Source organism: Camarhynchus parvulus, chromosome 15 (assembly GCF_901933205.1).
Source record: "Camarhynchus parvulus chromosome 15, STF_HiC, whole genome shotgun sequence".
Taxonomy (NCBI): domain Eukaryota; kingdom Metazoa; phylum Chordata; class Aves; order Passeriformes; family Thraupidae; genus Camarhynchus; species Camarhynchus parvulus.
Window position 1 is genome coordinate 13,085,737 of NC_044585.1, and position 23,322 is coordinate 13,109,058.

At 48.8% G+C, this 23,322-nt stretch overlaps 1 protein-coding gene across 3 annotated transcripts in view; it reads left to right on the plus strand.

Annotated features, from left to right (window-relative positions):
• TMEM132C (transmembrane protein 132C) overlaps positions 1-18,878 on the plus strand; it is a 172,852-nt gene extending 153,974 nt beyond the window's left edge. For all 3 annotated transcript variants that reach the window (XM_030958567.1, XM_030958569.1, XM_030958568.1), the window contains exons 6-9: positions 7,190-7,395; positions 7,816-8,089; positions 8,739-8,930; positions 16,423-18,878. In XM_030958567.1, the coding sequence (XP_030814427.1) occupies positions 7,190-7,395; positions 7,816-8,089; positions 8,739-8,930; positions 16,423-17,616 (1,866 nt within the window). In that variant the 3' untranslated portion in view covers positions 17,617-18,878. The remainder of the gene's footprint in view (positions 1-7,189; positions 7,396-7,815; positions 8,090-8,738; positions 8,931-16,422) is intronic.
• The last annotated feature ends 4,444 nt before the right edge of the window (positions 18,879-23,322 follow it).

The window sequence follows — 23,322 nt, forward strand, 5'->3', positions numbered from 1 at the left end:
TATGCAGCCAGGCATTGAAATCCTTCTTAGGAAGCCTAATGTTCCTGTAGCAGAGGATTTCCTTTGTGTAGACCATGGTGTTTAATTGGAATCAAGGCTGGATAGCCACACAGAGTCTCTTTTTCAAAACCTGGAGAATTTAATAGAGGATAATTCCCTTTCTACAGAGCACCTTGTTAAAAAGAAACCTTGGGAGAAATTCTATAGCAAGGACATGAATATCCAAAGTGTGTGGAATTATCACAGCCTAATATTTCCTGTAAATGACCTCTTGGTCTGTGGTGAATAAGTGATCCTGGTGCTCTGTGCTCCTTAGTGGAATGAGTGGCTGCTCCCAGAGCCTGACCTGATGAGCTCCAGGTGCCTTCCTGTGTGCCAGAGATGGCACTGAGCTGAACACAAGGAGTCTCATGTTTGAAAAGTGCTGAACACCACTATTCTTTGCTGATTATCCTGTAATTTTTTTTTCCACTGAAATTGAGATTCCTTTAAGAGGCACTGCAAAAAGCTCTCTGCTCACAGAAATGCTATCATAAATATTTAAACATTTATGTAACCTTTGAATATGTTAGCAACATTTACATTAGTATAACAGAAATGGGTAAATGGGTTTACAGACAAAAATGCAAGAAGTGAACCTGATGAATACAAGCAGGACATCCACTGTAACCACATCTCCCCATTTCTGCTCAGTGCTAAAACCACACAGACACCTAGAAAATGGACTGATGCCTCCCAGTGTTTCAGTCTCCACAAACCTGACAGGATTGCTGCATTGCAAACTTCTCTTTCTGTCCTTCTGAACTGGGCTGGTATCTCCAGAGGTGAGAACCACTGGGAGAATAAACCACCTTGGACTAGAGCAGACTCACAGGGGCAATCACTCATTTTTTTTTAGGTTTTACAGTTGTCATCCTTTCCACTCCTGTGTGCCACAGACACCAACCAGTGCTTTGAGTTCTCCAGCTTTTGAAAGGCAGCCTTAGCTTGTGTTTGACATGAAATTTGTCTCTCCAAAACTGCCTGTAATTGAAGGGAGACTTCTCAGGAGTCTGTAGTGGGATTTAACCTGGCAAACCCAGTGTTCTCCAGAGGTGCCAACAGCTGTGTGTCCTTGTCACATCCTTTGTGGGGACCTCCAGCAGCTCCTGCTCCCTCCCTGCAGTCCTGCAGGACAGAGTCAGGGTGGGATCGAAGCTTAATCTGAAATGGGGAAGTGAAGGGAGACCCAGAGGTTCCAGCAATGTCCTTTACGTTCCCTGCAGCCCATCTGTGATGGCCAGGGGTGAGGGACGTTCCCTCCCCAGGTCAGAGTGCCACAGGTACCATCCAGGAGGGACTCTCTTCATTTCCAGGCAGCAGTTTCCTCTGTCAGCTCAATAAAATGTGATTTGTTGCAGAGACAATCTGTCCGAGTCATCTGGAAAGGCAATGGCCTTTGTTACAAGGGGGCACAAAAATATAATGCCAGGAAAAAGACAAAGAGGAAGCCTCCAGGGAACTGTGCTTAGCCCTGGCTTTGCTGTCTGCTTCTTTATTGTAGTTTTAATCTGGAGAAAGAAGTTAGGAAAATAGAAAAAAGGGAAAAGTAGCTGAATGCAGCTTAATAATGAAAGAAACTGCTGAAATAGCATCAGAGAGCTCTTTAAAATGCAAAACTTCTTGCTGATCTGCTAAGCAGGAAAGAAAAAACCCAATCACTTAAAGGTGGTGGCTGAGCAGGCTTTCCCTTCATCATTGCTCTCTTCTTCTGATGGCAGAGATAAAAAGCACTTTCAGAGGGAGGATGTTTTCATAGTAAAAGCATAAATACTACAGGAGATGAGAGACACATCAGTGCTCACAGTCTCCAGCTTCTGTTAGAAACTTTCTTGGCCTGGAGTGGGCAGGACCCAGAGCTGAGGTTGTCCCTGCGCTGCTCCCTGACCTTCCAGGATGCTGGCAAAAGCCTGGAGGAAAACAGAAAAGCACTTCTGTCCATCAAAAACTCTTCAACAATTATATCTTTTTAATTTTAAAAAAATTGAGTTCTAATGTGATCCATTTTGTTTTTAATCTGCTTTCTATCCTTCCTCCATGGCTCCATGTGCCATTGCCTTTGGTCGTCCCCACCAGCCCTGTGTTTCCATCCAGGAGAACAGATCCAAGCAGTGTAGCCAAGCCTGCCCTGAATACCTGCAGAACCAAGTTGTCCAGGTTGTCTGGGATGTTATTTCCACCTTAGTTAGCCTGAGCTGGGGGCTCTTGAGGCACCACACAGCCTGTTCCCTTTTATTGCCAGGGGCATCTGCTCAGCAAATCAGACTGCACCTGGGGCTTGCTGGGGCTGTAAATTGTAGCAGTGAGTCCATCTGCATCTGTCCTCTGAGGCTGAGAAACCTTGTTCATTGATTTTTTAAGTGACACTGTGTGAGGGAAGGGCAAGGAAGGCAAATGGCCCTGCTCTCGTTTGTCTTCTGTTGTGGCTGAGCTCGGCTGAGGTGTGCTGCTTCCAGAGGAGAAAATACGGAATTGCTGTAGCTGGGCATTGCATGGGATGAGTGTCACTAATCACAGAGAGCTCACCCACCCTGGGATCACAGGATGGGTGCCCTGAACCACAGAGAGCTCACCCGCCCTGGGATCACAGGATGAGTGTCACTAACCACAGAGAGCTCACCCGCCCTGGGATCACAGGATGGGTGTCACTAATCACAGAGAGCTCACCCGCCCTGGGATCACAGGATGAGTGTCACTAATCACAGAGAGCTCACCCACCCTGGGATCACAGGATGAGTGTCACTAACCACAGAGAGCTCACCCGCCCTGGGATCACAGGATGAGTGTCACTAACCACAGAGAGCTCACCCACCCTGGGATCACAGGATGAGTGTCACTAACAACAGAGAGCTCACCCACCCTGGGATCACAGGATGGGTGCCCTGAACCACAGGGAGCTCACCCACCCTGGGATCACAGGATGAGTGTCACTAACCACAGGGAGCTCACCCACCCTGGGATCACAGGATGAGTGTCACTAACCACAGAGAGCTCACCCACCCTGGGATCAATGTGCACTAACCACAGGAGCTCACCCCCCTGGGTCACAGATGGTCTGAACCACAGGAGCTCACCCCCTGGGATCACAGGATGGGTGCCCTGAACCACAGGGGCTCGCCCACCCTGGGATCACAGGATGAGTGTCACTAACCACAGGGAGCTCACCCACCCTGGGATCACAGGATGGGTGCCTGAACACAGAGGCTACCCGCCCTGGGATCACAGGATGGGTGCCCGAACCACAGGGAGCTCACCCACCCTGGGATCACAGGATGAGTGTCACTAACCACAGAGAGCTCACCCACCCTGGGATCACAGGAGGTGCCTGAACCACAGGGAGCTCACCCACCTGGGATCACAGGATGAGTGCCCTGAACCACAGAGAGGGCTCACCCACCCTGGGATCACAGGATGAGTGTCACTAACCACAGGGAGCTCACCCGCCCTGGGATCACAGGATGAGTGTCACTAACCACAGAGAGCTCACCCGCCCTGGGATCACAGGATGAGTGTCACTAACAACAGAGAGCTCACCCACCCTGGGATCACAGGATGAGTGTCACTAACCACAGAGAGCTCACCCACCCTGGGATCACAGGATGAGTGTCACTAATCACAGGGAGCTCACCCATCCTCGGATCACAGGATGAGTGCCCTGAACCACAGGGAGCTCACCCACCCTGGGATCACAGGATGGTTCACAGGAGGCTGCACCCTGGGACACAGGAAGTTACTAACCAGAGGCTCACCCACCCTGGGATCACAGGATGGGTGTCCCTGAAACCACCCTGGGATCACAGGAACAAAGGGAGCTCACCCGCCCTGGGATCACAGGATGGGTGCCCTGAACCACAGAGAGCTCACCCACCCTGGGATCACAGGATGAGTGTCACTAACCACAGAGAGCTCACCTGCCCTGGGATCACAGGATGAGTGTCACTAACCACAGGGAGCTCACCCACCCTGGGATCACAGGATGAGTGTCACTAATCACAGGGAGCTCACCCGCCCTGGGATCACAGGATGAGTGTGCTGAAAAGAGGGCACTTTCACCAACCTGATCACAGTGGGAGCTGAACGCACCCACCCTGGGATCACAGGATGAGTGTCACTAATCACAGGGAGCTCACCCACCCTGGGATCACAGGATGAGTTGCGGTCACTAAAGGCCGAACCAGGGAGCTCACCCACCCTGGGATCACAGGATGAGTGTCACTAACCACAGAGAGCTCGCCCACCCTGGGATCACAGGATGAGTGTCACTAACCACAGAGAGCTCGCCCACCCTGGGATCACAGGATGAGTGTCACTAACCACAGGGAGCTCACCCACCCTGGGATCACAGGATGAGTGCCCTGAACCACAGAGAGCTCACCCACCCTGGGATCACAGGATGAGTGTCACTAATCACAGGGAGCTCACCCACCCTGGGATCACAGGCACAGGTACTTCTCTTCAGTAGCACAGGCTGGGAAGTGTTGCCTTTCCTGTCGGGAGTGATGGATGATGCTGCCAGGATGGGTGCCTGGAAAGAGTTAAAATGCACAGAGTTACAGGAATGCAATACAGCCTGAGCTTTGCTCCTCCTTCCCTCTCCTCTCTTCTTCTGCCTCTTTCTCAGCAGCACAGGAGCAGAGGAGAAGCAGTGCAGGGACATGAGCAGTGCTTGTTCTTGGGCAGGAGAATCATGTTTGTCACAATGCAGCTCCTAGAGACCTGCCACTGCTGCTGATGCATGTCCAGCAATAAATATCAACCTGGAGCAGTTGGAAAGGTTTTGTGGTGGCTGCTCAGCCCCCTCCTTGGGATGCTGGATGGACTTGTTCAGCCATTTGTTTGTGGCATAGCCACAGAGGCTTGTAGCAGCTTTCCAAGTACAGATGGAGATTGGATCTCAGCCCAGAGCCATTTTGGAATTGCAGTTTTGCTACTATGGTTATTCTTTTTCTTTTCCCACCAGTGAGATTTGTCCAGTTCCTGACAACACTGAGCTTTAGACAAAATCATACATCTGGGCCAGACCTGACCAGTCTGACCAGTATGTTGTCAGAAATCTTTTACCAGCACGTGCAAGTGGTTTGCATGATGCATAAATGAGCAACTTGCACAAGTAAACCAGAAAGTTCACTTTGTCTTTGGGTTGAGCTGCACAGAAATGAGTGGGGTGGAACCATCAGGACAGCACGGGCTGTGGCTCCAAGCAGAGTTCAGTGAGCTTTTGCTGACAAGCCTCCCAAACACTTCTGCCCAAAGCAAGGGCAGGCTGAGGAGCCAAGAGCTTTGTCTGAAGCTGCTTTGTAGAGTGTCCCAGACCCAGGAAGGATGCCAGCAGCTCAGACACAGGGCTGGGTGTCCCTGGGACGTCCCAGGGGCTGCTCACTGCTCCCTGGGCAGGAGCTCAGGGCTGGGACTCCTGATGTGCAGCCCTTGCTTGCCTGCAGCTGGAGCTGCTTAATGAGAAACCTTTCCAGGATTCCTGTCCCAGGGTGAAGCTGATGCAGACACCATGGAAAGAACAAGCAGCCCATCTAGGGGTGTGTTCTGAATAACTGCCTGGTGTTATATGGGATATTACACATATTATTGGGTTCCTCCTGACCTCTGCTGCACGGGGCTTTTAGATTAGATCAAACAGACATTCTGAAACAGCCTGGTGTGAACTAAACCTGTTCCTGTATTGCCATTCAAGCTAATGGATGGGAAAATAGGCCATGGCATTCATAGTGCTGAAATGAAGGTGTTTCTGCCCCTTCAGGCTTTCAAAGTGGCCTCGGGTGGTCTGAGGGAGAAGCCTGAGCAGAGGGATGGGTCAGGTATTGCAGCAGTGGTAATGCTCAGTCAACAGAGCTGTTGGAGCATAACCCTCTGAGGCAGAGGGCAGAGAAGTGTTTGTATTATGTTCTCTGAAGCTTCTTTTTGCAATCTCATCATCAAATATTTTACCAGAATATGAGCAGGGCCTAAACCCAGGAGAGGATACCAATGTGGTGTGTCAGAGTGGGAGCAGTTCAGCTCCTGCATCGGTGCCCACAGAGGACATCCATCTGCTGGGCTAGTCTGGGGACCCCAGCACTGCCAGCTGATAACCCCCATTTGAATACAATGGTGTTGGGAATGGGTAGAAGGGAGCAGATGATAATATAAATACATGTTCAGGTGGGAGACGCATTTCCACCATTACCAGTGCTCGTTAGGGGTGATGAAGTAGAATTCTGACAGGATGGGAGCAAGAGCAGGAGTTGGGATCTGCTGGCTTTGCTGTTAATTTCTGCAGACATACCAGCTCATTTAGTAATGTAACAGCTCCCATTGCTCACCACTTAATGTATGATTAATGTGCCACTGGATTTCCCCAGACATTTATGACACCTTTAGGAATAGAAATGACAATGACTTTATCACATGGAGTCACTTCATACTATCTGCATCTCTCTTAATGATTTATATATCCAGGAGTGATTTTATCACTAGTACTCAGTAACATAATAAATGAGAAAACTCAATGGTCTGTAAATTACAACACTGATTAAAGAAGTGATTACTGATATAACTCTTACATGGCTGTGATAATGCTTGCTTATATTCCAGGACAGCATTTACATATTAATGATAAATCTACTGTAGTGTTTAGAAATACTTTACAGCTTTAATCAAAATGTAAACATTTACAAACAGATAATGTTTATTGCAGAGGAAATGACTTCTGTTACTCTTCAGTGGGTGAAATCTACTGCAGAGCCAGTGCTGAAAGCAGCATCACCCCTGATGGAGGTTGTGTTCAGGGCAGAGCTCTGCCTGGCTGCTTGCCCCTGTGGAGCCCAGTTTGGGTTTGCTGGATTCCTCTGGACCAAGCTGAGAGCAGCTTTGCTCATTAAGGATTCCCCAGCCCTGCCATCAGTTTGGAGCTCGCTGCATTGCAGAAAATCAAGTGCAGGCTTCATAAGCAGCATCCAGCCCTTAGGCATCTCCAGCACGTTGTGTCCTGAGCCAGGGAGGGGTTTTGTGCTCCCACAGCGCCAGGCCATCATGAACATGCATAAACGGAGGGGAGCCTCTGCTGTTTGTTTGGGGTTGAGCCGCCAGGGTGGCACTTGGAGCTCGTTTGGCCACAGTGATCACGTTTTGTCCTCCCCTCTCTTCCCCCTCTCAGGTTTCTGACAGGTGTGACTACGTTTTTGTCAACGGCAAGGAGATGAAAGGCAAGGTGAACGCTCTGGTGAACTTCACCTACCAGTACCTGAGTGCCCCCCTGCAGATGACAGTGTGGGTGCCACGCCTGCCCCTCCAGATCGACATTTCTGACACTGAGCTCAGCCAGATCAAAGGCTGGCGAGTCCCCGTGGTTTCCAACAAAAGGTGGGTTGGAGTCACTACATTTCTTGTGTGATTTGTGAAAGAAATGCTCCCAAAATGCTGCTTCTTCCCCCGAGGAGCAGCAGTACTGGTACAGCCTTGCACTGGGCATCTGCAGATACAGTAAAGCTGTAAAAGCTGTGGGACTTCTGCTTCTGTGCATGTGTGTGTCTTGGGCAGCAAAACACAGTGTGGGACTCTGGTAAGGTGCCCTGGCAGAGGTGTTGTTGGGAGGTGGCAGCACAGATGACAAGGTGGCACAGTCCAGTTGTGGGGTCCTTCATCCCGAGAGGTGGACATCCATCGTCCACAAATCCAGAAGGGAGGGCTCTGTTTGGGGGGCGCTCTCCATCAGCACTGCAGTGTTATTTTCAGGGATGTTTTGGGAACGTTTCTCCATGCTGTGCTCTCTCCTGCCCCCAGGCCCACGCGGGACAGCGATGACGAGGACGAGGACGAGCGCAGGGGCAGGGGCTGCACCCTGCAGTACCAGCACGCCATGGTCAGGGTGCTCACCCAGTTCGTGGCCGAGGACTCGGGGCCCTGGGGACAGCTGAGCTACCTGCTGGGCTCAGACTGGCACTTTGACATCACTGACCTGGTCAGGGACTTCATGAAGCTGGAGGACCCGCACATTGCCAGGCTGCAGGAGGGCAGGATCCTGGTCGGCCGGGAAGTGGGCATGACCACCATGCAGGTACAGCCCTGGGCAGGGGCTGGGGTGGGCTGTGCCATTCCTGCCATGCCCACAGGGCAGGCATCTCTGGGGTTACACGTGGGGATCCTGACTAAACCCACTGCACAAAGGGTGATAGAGCTCATCTGTGTGGGTATGGGGAAGGTGGGGAAGGCAGCATGTGCATGAGCTGGCTGGCTGTAGTTCCTGAAGAGAGCAGCATGGCCCTTAGTTTCAGCTAAGGGAAGGATATTTCACTGACTTGGTCTTCCATCAGAAACAGAAAAAGCTGGAGGAACAAGAATTTCCAAGCCCAGAAAGGAAGGACAAATCCTAGGCTGGTAACCTCCCTTTGGAGCAGGTGGGAGGTTTAATGAGCTCATCCACATGGGAAGACAGGGTAACAGGAGAAGAGAATTTTAAATCCACCCTCATGGTAAAATAATGCAAATAACACAACTGGGGCAGGACAGCTCCCAGTCTTGGATGGTTCTCAGCCACAGCCCTCCAGTCAGGTTTTCTGACCCTGCTAATGAAATCAGACTGCCTTTCCTGTGCTCTTCCTTTCTGTGCATAAAGCTTTGGAGGCAAGAAGGGACGATGACCTTAAGAAAGGTTTTATCAATTGATCAGCCTTTCCCTAAATTAATTCTTCTATGTTTCTCCAAAGGTTTTGTCTCCTCTGTCTGACTCCATCCTGGCAGAGAAGACAGTGACTGTGCTGGATGACAAAGTGACCATCACAGACCTCGGGGTGCAGCTGGTGTCTGGGCTCTCTCTCTTCCTGCAGCCCAGTGCAGCCACCAGCAGAGCCATCGTGGCCACGGCCGTTGCCCAAGAGCTGCTTCACACTCCCAAGCAGGTAATGTGCACTCTGAGTTACTGGCTTTGCCTTCTGGGCTGGGGCAGGATTTTATCAGTGTAAAGTACAGATGAGAATTCATGGCCAGTTTAGAATTTCGACTTCAGGTGGAGTCCATGTCCATGTTAATTGCTTTTCCCTACACATACTCTGAAATTGCCTTGCCTTTGCTTCCCTTCCAATAGGGACTTCAGTCTGCAGGAAAAGTTCTAACTGCACTGAAGTTTATGCTGTTTACAGTTTTAATACTTTCTTTAGCTAATGAACCTGTTGTTTTCACTGCACAGGCAGTCTTTGGACAGTGATCCTGGTTTGCTTGTTTTCCACTCTGGAGAGCACAGAGCTCTGTGTGTTGCAATTTAATATCTTCAAGAGCTGTAAAATAGAGGCAGAAGATGGCCACATCCATTTCTTTTCCCTCCTGGAGCCATGACACACTGCCAGGCTCATCTCTCCTTTTATTTTTCATGTGGATTTCGGGGGATTCATCATCCAGTTCATGTGCTGATCTTATTTAAGCCAGCATTTCCCATCTCTCTAAAGGGGGTCTTTCAAACAGCTTGTCTCAGGTCACAACCTCTGTGGAAAAGAAGATTGGAGAACACCACCCAGTCAAGGCAAACACTCACTCTGGCCCCAAATAAACCCGAGGGTCAGCACTGGAACATCTTCCCTTGGTCAGTTGATTTGAGGGTTGGGACTGGGGACCATGCAATTAAATCTGTCCACAGCTACTCCATTTTTCCTTTCTCATAGATAGGGAGAGATCTCAAGTCAAGTTTTATGGCCCATTTTCATGATTATTACTACCTAATTTTCTGGAACATAAAAATAATCTAGTTTGTTTTATAACTTAGTGACAGGGAAATGTCCAGACTAGAAGGACACGGTGCCCATCTGTTCCATTTGTTGCATCCTGTAAACATAAGAATCTTATGTAATTAACCCGTTTATACCCTTCTTCAGGGCTTAGAAACCACATCTGGCACACTGTCTTCAGACAAAGACTGTGGAAGCAAAACCTGGAGCAGTCCTGACCCAGTCCTGTCCTGTGGGACAGAGCAGCACCAGTCCTGCAGCAGCACTGGAAGAGTTGTGGCTCTGACTGCAGATAGAAGAGCCTGTGGATCTGGAGAGGCTGCCCAGTGCCACTGTCAGCCTCTCAGATCTATGGATGGTCTGTCCTGAGTGTGCAGAGACATTTGTCAGCATCAGGTTAAGGCAGAGGATGCCAGAGGTGCCCCCTGTGCCACCTCCTGTTGTCTATGGCGTGGCAGTGGGATGGGACCTGTCATTGCATGGCACTGAAACTGGCGAGTTAGGAAATAATACAGAAGAGTCAAAACGTGTAAGCGTGGTTTGGGCTGAAATAACTTCTCCCAGCATCTGAGTTCTGAAATAATTTTGGTGAAATGTTTGGTTTCGGCTGCTGTTCCTCTGCAGGACAGTCTCAGGTTGCTGAGGGTGGCACATTTCTGATGCAGAAGTCAGGCCCTGGTTCTGAGCAGGGCATCTCCATCGCCAAAAACAAGACAGGAATAGATTTCACACTGGGAAATAAGTGGAAGGAAATGGTGTAGGAGTGACCTATAGAGTCACAGACATCTTTTCCTTTTTTCATTGCAGTTTGAATGAAGGATATAACATTTAAGTCACTTTCCCTTAGAAAAATTAATGCAAATGTGGGAATGTTTGTGGCTAAATTTTGCAAGAAGTGACTCATGATTTAGAGTGCATCAGCTGAGATCCTGACTGAGCTGGAATTCTGAAGGCAAATGCTGAGTGTTTTCTGAAAATCAAGCCCTTTTGAAAGAGGGTTTTTTCCAAGCAGACAGCCCAGGACTAAGCCTGTACTTGAACATTGTGAGGACTTCATAATTTAAGTGTGTCTTTTCCTCTCAAGCGAGTTTATAAAAGGCCCCAATAACTCATGCAAACCTTACTGATGCAACTGAAAAACAAAATGCAGAATTTTTGCAGTGGCTTTCTTTCAGTGACCATGATGACTGGATTACCTCAGTTCTAATGGCCACACCTTGTCTGCACACACAGCACAAAGCAGCCAAAGCACAAGTCCTGAAAAGTTGGCAGTTTCTCCATAAATACAAAGCTCTCTAAAGAGGATAAGCCAATATTTTTTCACCTTGGAAGCTTTAAGTTAGATACCTTTATCTGCAGCTGAGCAACTAATTACCTGCTGTGACAAGGTGACCTTGAGGGATGCTGAGCCCATGTATTATTTTTTAATCAATAGGGAGCTCATTGGCACTGAAAAGTGGATCAGTGATTTAGGTGCCTAAAAATAGACATGGGTTGACCAACTTTTAAATATCAAAGATGAAGTGTCTTCTGAAAATTTGGAAACTCTGGCTGTGAGTAATCTATTTCTGGAGGCCATCTGCTCAGGTAGGAAGGCTGCTCCATTTGGCTTGCTGATGGTTGTTAAATCAACACTGTCATCCCAAAGGCTTCTCCGAAATGTAAACAAAAGAAGGCCTACAGTGTCTAAATGTTTTCTGATCTGAGTGAGCTTCAAGGACTCTCAAAGCTCAGCTGGCTCTGCAGGGGAACTCAGTCATATGCAGCTTTTTGTCACTGTAGGGTATTGCATGGGGGCTGAGGAGCTGAAATGGGTGAGTGAGGAAAGAAGAAAAAAGCCTTTAATAAGCAGCTCTGTGCATTAAAGTATCTCTCAGTGCTCCTGGGGAGCTGCAGACACTTCCTCAGGGAAAAGGAACAGTGTTGGTGCTTTGTCAAAGCCAAGTTCTGGTGTTCCCCAGGTACAGTGCCTGCTCCAGCCCTGGCCCTGCTCTCACTCTCGGGGAGGGGAGGGTGCCCAGCGCCCCTGGGCAGCAGAACAGGCTGGGGTCATTGCCCTGGCCCTGCCTTCTGGATGGTCTGCTTCAGCTCCTGGCCTTCCTGAGAATTCACTGCCCCCTCACAGTTCAGAACAGGTATTGGCAGTATTGTTGTGGTGTGGGTTCATTGCCCCGTCCTGGCACTGTGAGTTACACCCAGACTGTATTTATATCTTATAACAGATATTGGCAGTATTGTTATGGTGTGGCACTGTGAGTTACACCCAAACTGTATTTATATCTTACAACAGATATTGGCAGTATTGTTGTGGTGTGGGTTCATTGCCCCGTCCTGGCACTGTGAGTTACACCCAAACTGTATTTATATCTTATAACAGATATTGGTTCACTGTAATTGTTATGTTGTGGGTGGGTGCTGGCACTGTGAGTTACACCCAAACTGTATTTATATCTTATAACAGATATTGGCAGTATTGTTGTGGTGTGGGTTCATTGCCCCGTCCCGGCACTGTGAGTTACACCCAAACTGTATTTATATCTTATAACAGATATTGGCAGTATTGTTATGGTGTGGGTTCATTGCCCCATCCCAGCACTGTGAGTTACACCCAAATTGTATTTCTGTCTCCTTTAAGCTGACAGAGCAATGGAGTGGGTCACAGGAATGACAAAGGAATGCAGCAGCATGGGAAACGGAGAAGGGATGCATTGTTGGATAAGGATCTGAGTTCTTCCCTTGCAAATAAAAGCAAATTCCCACTGGAAAGGAATGTCACATGAGCAGATTGGACAAAAAGGAGAGAGAGAAACCCACAGTGGGGGAATGCATGGTTTGAATTAAGATCTGAGTCTTGGCTGCTTTCATTTCCACACCATAACGATCAAGCCCAATTTTTACTACACAAGCCACAGGCTTAAAAATAAATGCACATGTAATACTTTGATATTTCATGTGATAAGATTGCTAGGGAAATCCATTCCAGCACTGAAGTCCCCAGACAGAGCAATCAGAGCTGGTCTAGCAGAAGCTGCTGAGAACAATATTCCTTTGCCTTTATTGAGGGAGGGCTGTATTTGTTTTCTGCAGAGCAACCATTTCTTCCCTCTGATGTCCTGCCTCCCTCCAGGACCCTTGCAGCTGACCCCAGCAGTTGAGGGCTTATTCCCAAATACTTTTATTTGTGCTACAGTGAATGGAGACCGTTAAAAGGCTGCTTTATTCTGAGCATGGAATAAAATCAAATATCCTGATCTGTGTTTCTAAGCAGCAGGATTCTCTAAAATGCAACCAGTTTATCCAAGAAGATTTATCAAATGGTATCTTTGGACTGATAAGCCACAATGCAATTCAAGGCCAGAAAAGGAACTGCCACAGACCAAGAGCTGAAAATACACCTGTGATGGGGGAAGAGAGCAGCAAAGGCACAGGGAAAGATTAGACAAAAGATGTCTTGATGAAGTTTCTTATGTGCTTAAGGAAAGCCTGGCGGTGATCAACAGTGTTGTGGGAAGCAGTTTCTACATCTCTGGGCTGGATTTTGCTGTCATTAGCATGACCTGATGAGCATTCTCTGACTCCACATCTCAGCACTGAGATCCTCCTGCTCTGGGGGGAGCACTGGCACTGGTGTGTCCCTGTGGTCACTCTGAGCGTCTGTGAGAGAAAAAGGGAGGGAAATAAAGGCTGGAAAGCAAGATAATCCCTCACACCCTTTGTTTGTGCTTGGCAATTAAAGGGCACAAGCATTTGTCACCTCAGTGTTGAGGGCAGGAGACGAGGGGCAGCAGCTTGGCAGGTGAGAAGGCTCCAATCCATCTTCATCTTCTGAGAGTAACTGGAGGACCTTGTCAGAGATTTGGAGGGGATTTATTGATGTGGTACACAGGATTTGCAGAAACAGCTCCTTGAAGGACATGGCATTAAATCATTTCCTTTTTCTCTCTTCTTTTCTTTTTAGCTTTTCAGAATTTATAATCATTTGGGAAATTAACTTCCTTGCCCTGCCTTTGGCTTTCCTTTAATGATGTGAATGAGGGGAAATGATCTCTTGCCAAATAGAATATTTGGTCTGATACAACATATTTTGGCAGGATTTTAAACTCTCTCCCTCTTTCTCTCATTTGTTTTCTTTCCCTTTTAATTAATGTTGTCCATAGTATGGGCATGACAGTGTTGTTTTGTGAAAAAAATTGGTTCCTCCTATGAAGAAACGTTCTCTTGGAAATAAAAGATGTCAGTGCTGGTAGAAAATAATGGCTAAGCCAGTGCACACCTCTGTTACCTACAGTAAATCACAAAGTGTGCCTGCAAATTTCAGCTGACTGCCATCCCATTTTTCTCTGTCTGTGGTTCATAAAACCAGGAATGCAGATTTGTAGAGCAGTGGCATAAAGAATAAAAGTTGCTTTGAAGTTGGTGGCAACTTTGTCCGAATGCACACAGGGTTCAGTGAGGCGAATCCCTTGGCAGGGCTGTGGAGCTGTGCCTGTTCCCAGCTGGGCAGGGGCACAGGTGCCACCATCATTTCCAGCCCCACCAGAACAAAATCCTGCAGGAATTTATTTTCTCCCCCTGCTCTGCAGAGGAGGGCACACTGGCAGGCAGTGGTGGTGAGCTGGAAGTGATGCTGGTGTTTTCCCTGGCACAGGCTGGTGCAAAGTCAGTGTGCCTTCCCCAGTGGCACACGAGGCTGACCTTTGTTTGGGGAGAAGGAAGGAAGGCAGCAGGATGCTGAATTGCCTGAGGAGGTGAATCCTTTTCTCTCTGCACATACCCATTAAAAAACCCCTTTGCTTTCCTCTGACCGAGGTTGCTCTGCTATAGATTTCTGTGATAGAAATTCGAGCTGTGCCCTGCAGCTTTGTGTTTGTTCACTCATTTCAGGGTTGTTTCTCTAATGAAAGATCAGATGTTTTAATTTCCTTATGCAGTTCACCCTTCCCAGCTTCTGAGTTACCCTGGCTCCCTTTCAGCTATTTGAAGTAAATTTGAATCACCAAGAACTTTGCCTTCTTTCCTGTTGTGCCACAACTTATTTTTCTTCTTTCAGTCCCTCAAGTACTTGCTGATAGTGCTTTGGAAATCAAATATTCAGTATGGCCCAACCTTCTGCCCAGCTAAATGCCCCTTGCTGTTTTCATTGAAAAGCTTTAAATTCGACTGGAAGGGTAGCAATTCTCTTCGTTTATAACCATAGCATAACAAATTGTAGCCAATTGAAAACCATATTAAGTTGTAAATTTGTATTATGACTGGACATTAACCGGGTGGCAATGTTTTTCCCCAGTGCTGGTTTTTCAGCCCAGTTGTTCTGATATACCCAAGTGTGAAGTTGTTAGAGCCATTTGTGGTTGAAGTGTGGGAAGGAAAGAACTTCACTTTTGTGGGAAGTTGCACTCTGGCAATCTGCCTGGCCGTCTGCTGGCTACGCAGGCAAGGCACAGAACAAATGAAAAATTAAAGAAATGCCCTGCAAAGAAACCTATTGAGATGTGGAGAAGTAAATGTCTGTGTCATCTGGATGGGATTTCACATGGCAGAGAGCTGACCTCTGGCTTTGTGTTTGCTTCTAATGATGACTTCTGACAGTGCTACCTGCAGAGCACAAAGACAGACCAATTAAATCCAGGCCATTTGTATTTTTATTGCAGACATCATGCCAGAATCCCCGTCCTCCTCTTCTTGACACAGAAATTTGGTGGACTTTTTAATTATCTCAAGGATAAAGTGTGTTTTGCTTAAAACAAACCTTTCTCCAGCAAAATGGCAATTGTTCTGTGAGTCTTTTTCTTTCAGATGAATCTTCTGCTCCAGCCATTTCCAAGATCCTGTGGTAGCTCCTTTTTCCTGCTAAGATACTTATGCCTTAATTTGACAGCTCCTCATGGCACCTGTGCATGTGTTACATGAGGGAAATAAGTGTTCTGTCAAGTGCCTCTAGTAATTTCTGTGATTTGCCTCTTTTGGCTTTTGTACCACAGGAATGACTTTCCTTACAGAGCTTGTAAAATTGTACCTTGCTAATGGGCGCTTGGGCAATAACGACATCTCATATCAATTATTTTCTACGTCCTTGTGCAAAACATTTGCAGGGAGAGTAGCAGTGGAACCCTTAGTGATGAATGTGGCCAGTTTTGTGCCCCATCAGTCGAGGCTTGGTTTGTTTTCAATGCAGCGCAGAGTTTTCTCCAGCTGGGAGATGGATGGGCTGCAGCGGGCTGGGCTGATTTACTGGAGGCCTGTGCTGGTGTTCACAGGGGTCCCAGGATGAGGGAAGAGATGAGAATCTTGACTCCATGTTTCAGGAGGCTGATTTATTATTTTATGATATATATTATAGTAAAAGAAAATTATATATTAAAACTATACTAAAAGAATAGAAGAGAGGATTTCCTCAGAAGGCTAGCAAAGGAAAGGAATGGAATGATAATAAAATCTTATAAGTGACCAGAGTCCCGACACAGCTGGACTGTGATTGGTCATCAAGTAGAAACACCTCACATGGACCAATGAAAGATGCACCTGTTGCATTCCACAGCAGCAGATAATTATTGTTTACATTTAATTTCTGAGGCCTCTCAGATTCTCAGGAGAAAAAATCCCATCGAAAGGATTTTTCATGAAATATGTCCATGACAGAGGCCTGTGTTTAACCATGTCCCTGTCCTTGCAGGAAGCCGTGGTAAGCACCTGGATCCAGTTCAGTGACAGCTCTGTCACCCCTCTGGACATCTACGACCCCAAGGACTTCTGGCTGTCGGCGGTGTCCCTGGACGAAGCCGTGGTCTCGGTGCACCAGAGCCCTGCCCTGAGGTGGCCCGTGGTGGCGGCGGAGGGCGAGGGCCAGGGCGCGCTGGTCAAGGTGGACATGATGATCTCCGAGGCGTGCCAGAAGTCCAAGAGGAAGAGCGTGCTGGCCGTGGGCAGCGGCAGCATCAGGGTGAAGTTCGGGCAGAACGACGCGGACGCGGAGGCGGGCGGCGACTACGACGCCGACGAGATCGAGAACCGCGCCAGCGACCGGCGCCACAAGGGCCCGGAGCCAGGGCACGACGGGCGCTACCACGGCGGCTCCTCGGCCGACAGGGACCCCGAGGGGCCCCTCAGGAAGGCCAGCACCACGGCCAAGTCCGTCCTCAAAAACAAAGTCATCAAAAACAACCACCTGGACGGCGGCAAGCTCTCGGACGACAGCCAGCTGCAGAACATCCCCATCGACTTCACCAACTTCCCCGCCCAGGTGGACCTGCCCAGAGGAGGTGCTGGCATGGAGGACAATGATCTGGTGCAGACACCCCGGGGGCTCAGCGACCTGGAGATCGGCATGTACGCCCTGCTGGGCGTCTTCTGCCTGGCCATCCTGGTGTTCCTCATCAACTGTGCAACATTTGCACTCAAGTACCGCCACAAGCAGGTGCTGGTGGAAGGACAGAGCACCATGACGCACTCCCACGACTGGGTGTGGCTGGGCAACGAGGCCGAGCTGCTGGAGAACGCGGCGGACGCGTCGCCCCAGCAGGACGAGCACACCACCATCATCGACCGGGGCTCGGGCGCCGAGGAGAGCAACCAGCTGCTGAACGGCAGCGCCCCGAAGAACACTCAGAGCCAGCTGCACAGGGCTGCAGACCCGGGGGGGAGGCTGGGCAAGGAGCACAAGGTGGAGCCTTTGCACTCGCCCACGTCCAAGAGGAAGCGGGTGAAGTTCACCACGTTCACCACCATCCCGCCCGACGACGGCTGCCCCACCGTCAACTCCATCCTCGGCAGCCATGACGATGACATTAAGTGGGTGTGCCAGGACATGGACCTGGGCGACTCCAAAGAGATCAGAAACTACGTGGGGAAGTTCAAAGACAAAGCGTAGCTCCCTGCTGGGGTGTTTTTTTTGGGTTTGACCACACCTTGATGCCTTCAGTTCTACAGTATATATTGGGACGAGGGGGAGGGGAAGGGACCGCCAGGAGAAACGATGAGGCAGTTTTTATAATCAGGGAAAGAAATTTGCCAAACTGTCCGTGGTTTGTTTTTGTTTTTCTGCTTCGTTTTGTTGGGGTTTTGTTGTTTGTTTATTTTTTTCCCCAGTGGTTATTCTGCTACTCGTGGATTTAGGAAGTGGAATACAAAAGGAAGGGAACAAGGAAATGATATGACCGGTTTGATGAACTGGGCAAGATGAGGTTGTGAAAATTCATTTTATGGGTCATACAAATAACAACTATAGTAATATTTCACAGTACCAAAAATATCTGTAAAAAGAAATGAGAGAATATAAGAGCATGAAAGGAATAAGCAAGAGGAAAACAATAACTTGTTCTGGTTCCAATAAAACATCACAGTTATGGACATGTGACCCACAAGGAGAATTTTTATATTGGTTCTCAAGCCATTTCTTTTCATTCCTTCATTTGAAATGAAGATGTGTCTTTGGCATTACGTGTGAAGGAGGAAGAAATTACCTGGTATTTTCATTTTTACTTTTCCATTTGTCTTGTAAATTGAAACAGAATCATTTTCCCTCTTGTATTTTTCTTTTAAATATCTTGAAAACAGGAAAATTTAAAATTCAATAAGTTCACAGTGGGACAAGAACATTCTGCTTCTAAGGTAGCTGTGAACAGTCTCCTGTCATTTAAAGAATTCAGGGGATAAGTATTGACTGATAATTTCCACGTGGTGTCTCTTCTGAAAGCCTGAGCCTCCATTTCACCCTGGCTAGAAAGATGTTCTGTTTGGAAGAATTTTCATTTTCCTTTCAGGCTGGGGTTGTTTGTTCAGTTGCTTGTTTTAAATTTCCACAACCAAAGTTCCTGAGTTTCACCAAGGGAAGGAGGTGCTGATTTCTGTTAGCTTTTAGAAGTACCAAGCAATGGGAGTGCCCCTCTGGCGCATTGTAAATGTTCCTGGAACTGGGACCGCCACAGGCCAAATATGCACAGCCTGGAGTTGGGTTGTTAGGGTTTGTTTTTTTTTTTGCCACTTTCATGAATTCATAATTTTGTGCTGCATTTTTCTGTTTATTCTGGTGTCCCCAGCTCTCACCAAGCTCTGAAAGCAAGAAGAGGAACGGACAGAAAGACCCTGATTGCCCCAAACATTTATTCCCTTGTACTGGGAGAGCTGGCCTCTGGGCTCACTGTTGGGAGGGAGGGGGGGAATATTGCTGAAGCAAGAACAAGAAATACCTGGAACTGTTTTATAGTATTTTTTTTTGCCATTGGACCAGCGAAGACTGAAAAGTTTAGACTAGATTGTAAATTCTGAATTTTGAACAAACAAATACCAAGGCAGTAATAAATCAGGAGCAAATACAACATAGAGATTTAATAAATACAAAATAGAGATTTAATCTGTGGTGTGAACTGGCAGAACTGCGCTGGCTCAGTGCCAGTTCACATTCATGGAGGACACAGATCAGAATCCATTCAAGGAGGAAACCAGTGTCCTCCCAAACCTCTCCTAACTGGAAGGAGGTGGCAGAGCCAGCCTTTGGAAGCAGTATTATGTTAGCCAGAAGCACTTGCCTCGTCCTGTCTTTGCCATGAATTTCCTTGGTTTGGGTTTTTAATTACTAAACTCTGTAGTTTGTTTTTTTTTTTTTCACTTGGACAAAGTCAATCCTGCCACCCAATAACATAGATGGACGTTTTAACAAGGTATGCCTAGTATGCATTGTAGACTGAAAGAATGTAATATTTATTTATACATGTTATATTAATTGTAATTAAAATGCTTTACACGGCTTGACAAATTACCCTCTCTTTGCTCAGGGGGTGCTCCTCTGTCATTTCTGTGCAGTGCTGCATCCCCTGCCCTGGATTTCAGCCCCTCTCTGGAGGGAGAGCAGAGATGTGTGGGAGCTTTTCCCTGCTCTGAGCCTTCCCTTCAGCCTGGTGATGATGATGGATGGGCAGGAGCAGCTCAGCCAGGCACAGGGCAGGGCAGTGCCACAATCCATCTTCTTCAGCCCCTGCCTCCACCAGCACCAGCAGCTCCAGGACTCTGCTCCTGGCAGGGCAACCCCTGCTATTTATTAATTTATTAATTAATTTATTAATTACGTGGCTCTTCCTGAGAAAACACAGGTGTCCCTGACACGGAAAAGGCATTTACAGCATGGAGCTGCAGCAGACAGCAGCAGAGGAGAGAGAAACACAGAACTGGAGCAGAAATAGTGGTGCGGTGGCACAGAAGGTACCAGTTCCAGGGACGTGTTTGAGGAGGGTCCCTGTGCACCCACGAGGGGTGGCACCTCCAGGACCCCAGGGCTGCTGGCTGGACAGGAGCAAGGTGACCAAAGCCTGGGTCTGTGCACAGGAGGACAGGCTGCATTTGAAAAGGCAGCAGAGGGAAGTAAAAAAAAAAAAAAAAAAGGAAAAAACGGAGCCCTGCCTTCACATTTAATTTGTCTGAAGCTACAGAACATGGGGCTTCAGAGGCCAATACTGAAACTTTTCAATTTGTCTTGCACCGACCAAAAATTCTGTCACAGCCCTGTTCAGAGCGAGCCACCCCAAACGATCATCTCAGCAGGGAGGAGAGCCCTGGGCTGTGAAATGTCATTTATCGGAGACACTCACACGGGGTGAAACGGCAGCATGTACATCGCTGGAGCTCCTGGCTGCAGAGGCACTGGGATGGGCACGGGAGCTGCTGGAGCCTCCTGCTGCCAGCACAGCTCGCTGGGCAGGAGAGGGAACCTGCCCGTGCCAGGGTGCAGGGCTGCAAAGATAACATCCTGCAAAGATAACAACCTGCAAAGATAACATCCTGCAAAGATAACTTACAGGCTGCAAAGATAACGTCCTGCAAAGATAACGCGCTGCAAGGTGCATCTTCTGTCAAGGAGGCAGGCTAGAAACTCATTAATCACAATTTGCACTTAGAGCAGAGAGAGCGTTTCATCCGAGCAGCTCAGTGACTTCCAGGTGTGAAGGATGGAGATGTGAGGGCTGAGGAGGAGGAGGAGGAGGAAGGAGCCAGTGCTGGGTGAACACGTTCCCCTGGTGCCTGGAGCAGGGCACTGAGTGGAATCACCTGGAACAGGAGCCAGCTGAAGGTCAGGATTGGTGGGAGCTGTGATGGGTGTGGTGAGAGGCACCTGTGGGGCAGGAGAGCAGGTGGAGGTCAGTGAGGCTCCTCTGCTGCTGCGGCCACTGGGACAGGAGGGACTTCGGGGGAAAAAAGTGAGTTCTGCTCTTTTTCTTTTTTATTGCTTGGTTCTGTGTGGAGGGAAGGGGAAGTTTGATGTTTTAAGTGTGGGAATCAGCAGGAGAAAGTGTGTTTATCCTGTCCTAGCTTTGGGAAGGGAAGGAGGTGCAGCCAGCCTGGCGCACACCCATGGGAGCCCCTGCCAGTGCTGGGTCCCAGGTCCTGCTGGTGGGGCTGGGCTCCTGGGCAGTCCCTATTCCCTCCCCAGCACTCTCACTTGCCCTCGGCTCTAGAAATACTTTGAGCTGATGGAATGTGAGAGGTGACCTGAAAAAGGAGAGCAGGAGGCAGTGAATTCCTGGTGCTGCACCCCACGTGCTAGGATGGGAACAGGGCAGTGACCTCCAGTGCTTCCACTCGTCCTTCCCCTGCCAAGCTCCCAGCCAGGCAGCCGTGGCAGCATTGCTGTGCTTGGAAATGCTCCTGGGCCAGATTGCAGTGCTCGGAAAGGAGCTGCCAGCAGAGATGCAGCAGCAGACAGAGAGAATGATGGAAGTTACCAGAAAACTCTCCCTCTTGATTACTTGTTTTGGACAAACTCGGACCCATTCTTTTTATGCTTCTGTTGAGAATTAAAGCTCTTTGTGTGAAGCAACAGTGTCAAGGGCAGCCTCGAGCATCTTGGGGAGTGTCTGGTGTTCAGCTGAACCTTGTCAACTTGCAAAGACACCCTGTGCTAACTGCACACACCTGTGCTAACGGCACACACCCTGTGCTAACTGCACACACCTGTGCTAACTGCACACACACCTGTGCTAACTGCACACACCTGTGCTAATGGCACACACCTGTGCTAACTGCACACACCCTGTGCTAACTGCACACACCCTGTGCTAACTGCACACACCCTGTGCTAACTGCACACACCTGTGCTAACTGCACACACCTGTGCTAATGGCACACACCTGTGCTAACTGCACACACCCTGTGCTAACTGCACACACCCTGTGCTAACTGCACACACCTGTGCTAACGGCACACACCTGTGCTAACTGCACACACCCTGTGCTAACTGCACACACCTGTGCTAACTGCACACACCTGTGCTAATGGCACACACCTGTGCTAACTGCACACACCCTGTGCTAACTGCACACACCCTGTGCTAACTGCACACACCTGTGCTAACTGCACACACCTGTGCTAACGGCACACACCCTGTGCTAACTGCACACACCCTGTGCTAACTGCACACACCTGTGCTAACCTGTGCTAACTGCACAACTAATGACACACCTGTGCTAACTGACACACACCTGTGCTAACGGCACACACCTGTGCTAACTGCACACCCCTGTGCTAACTGCACACACCTGTGCTAACTGCACACACCTGTGCTAACTGCACACACCTGTGCTAACTGCACACACACCTGTGCTAATGCTGCACACACCTGTGCTAACTGCACACACCTGCACACACCTGTGCTAACTGCACACACCTGTGCTAACTGCACACACCTGTGCTAACTGCACACACCTGTGCTAACTGCACACACCTGTGCTAACTGCACACACCTGTCTAATTGCACACACCTGTGCTAACTGCACACACCCTGTGCTAACTGCACACACCCTGTGCTAACTGCACACACCTGTGCTAACTGCACACACCTGTGCTAACTGCACACACCTGTCTAATTGCACACACCTGTGCTAACTGCACACACCCTGTGCTAACTGCACACACCTGTGCTAACTGCACACACCTGTGCTAACTGCACTGCACACACCTGTGCTAACTGCACACACCTGTGCTAACTGCACACACCTGTCTAATTGCACACACCTGTGCTAACTGCACACACCTGTGCTAACTGCACACACCTGTGCTAACTGCACACACCTGTGCTAACTGCACACACCTGTGCTAACTGCACACACCTGTGCTAACTGCACACACCTGTGCTAACTGCACACACCTGTGCTAATTGCACACACCTGTGCTAACTGCACACCTGTGCTAACTGCACACACCCTGTGCTAACTGCACACACCTGTGCTAACTGCACACACCTGTGCTAACTGCACACACCGTGCTAACTGCACACACCTGTGCTAACTGCACACACCTGTGCTAACTGCACAAGTCTAACTGCACACACCTGTGCTAACTGCACACACCTGTGCTAATTGCACACCTGTGCTAAACTGCACACACCTGTGCTAACTGCACACACCTGCTAACTGCACACACCTGTGCTAACTGCACACACCTGTGCTAACTGCACACACCTGTGCTAACTGCACACACCTGTGCTAACTGCACCTGTGCTACGATGCACACCTGTCTAATTGCACACACCTGTGCTAATTGCACACACCTGTGCTAACTGCACACACCTGTGCTAACCTGTTATGCA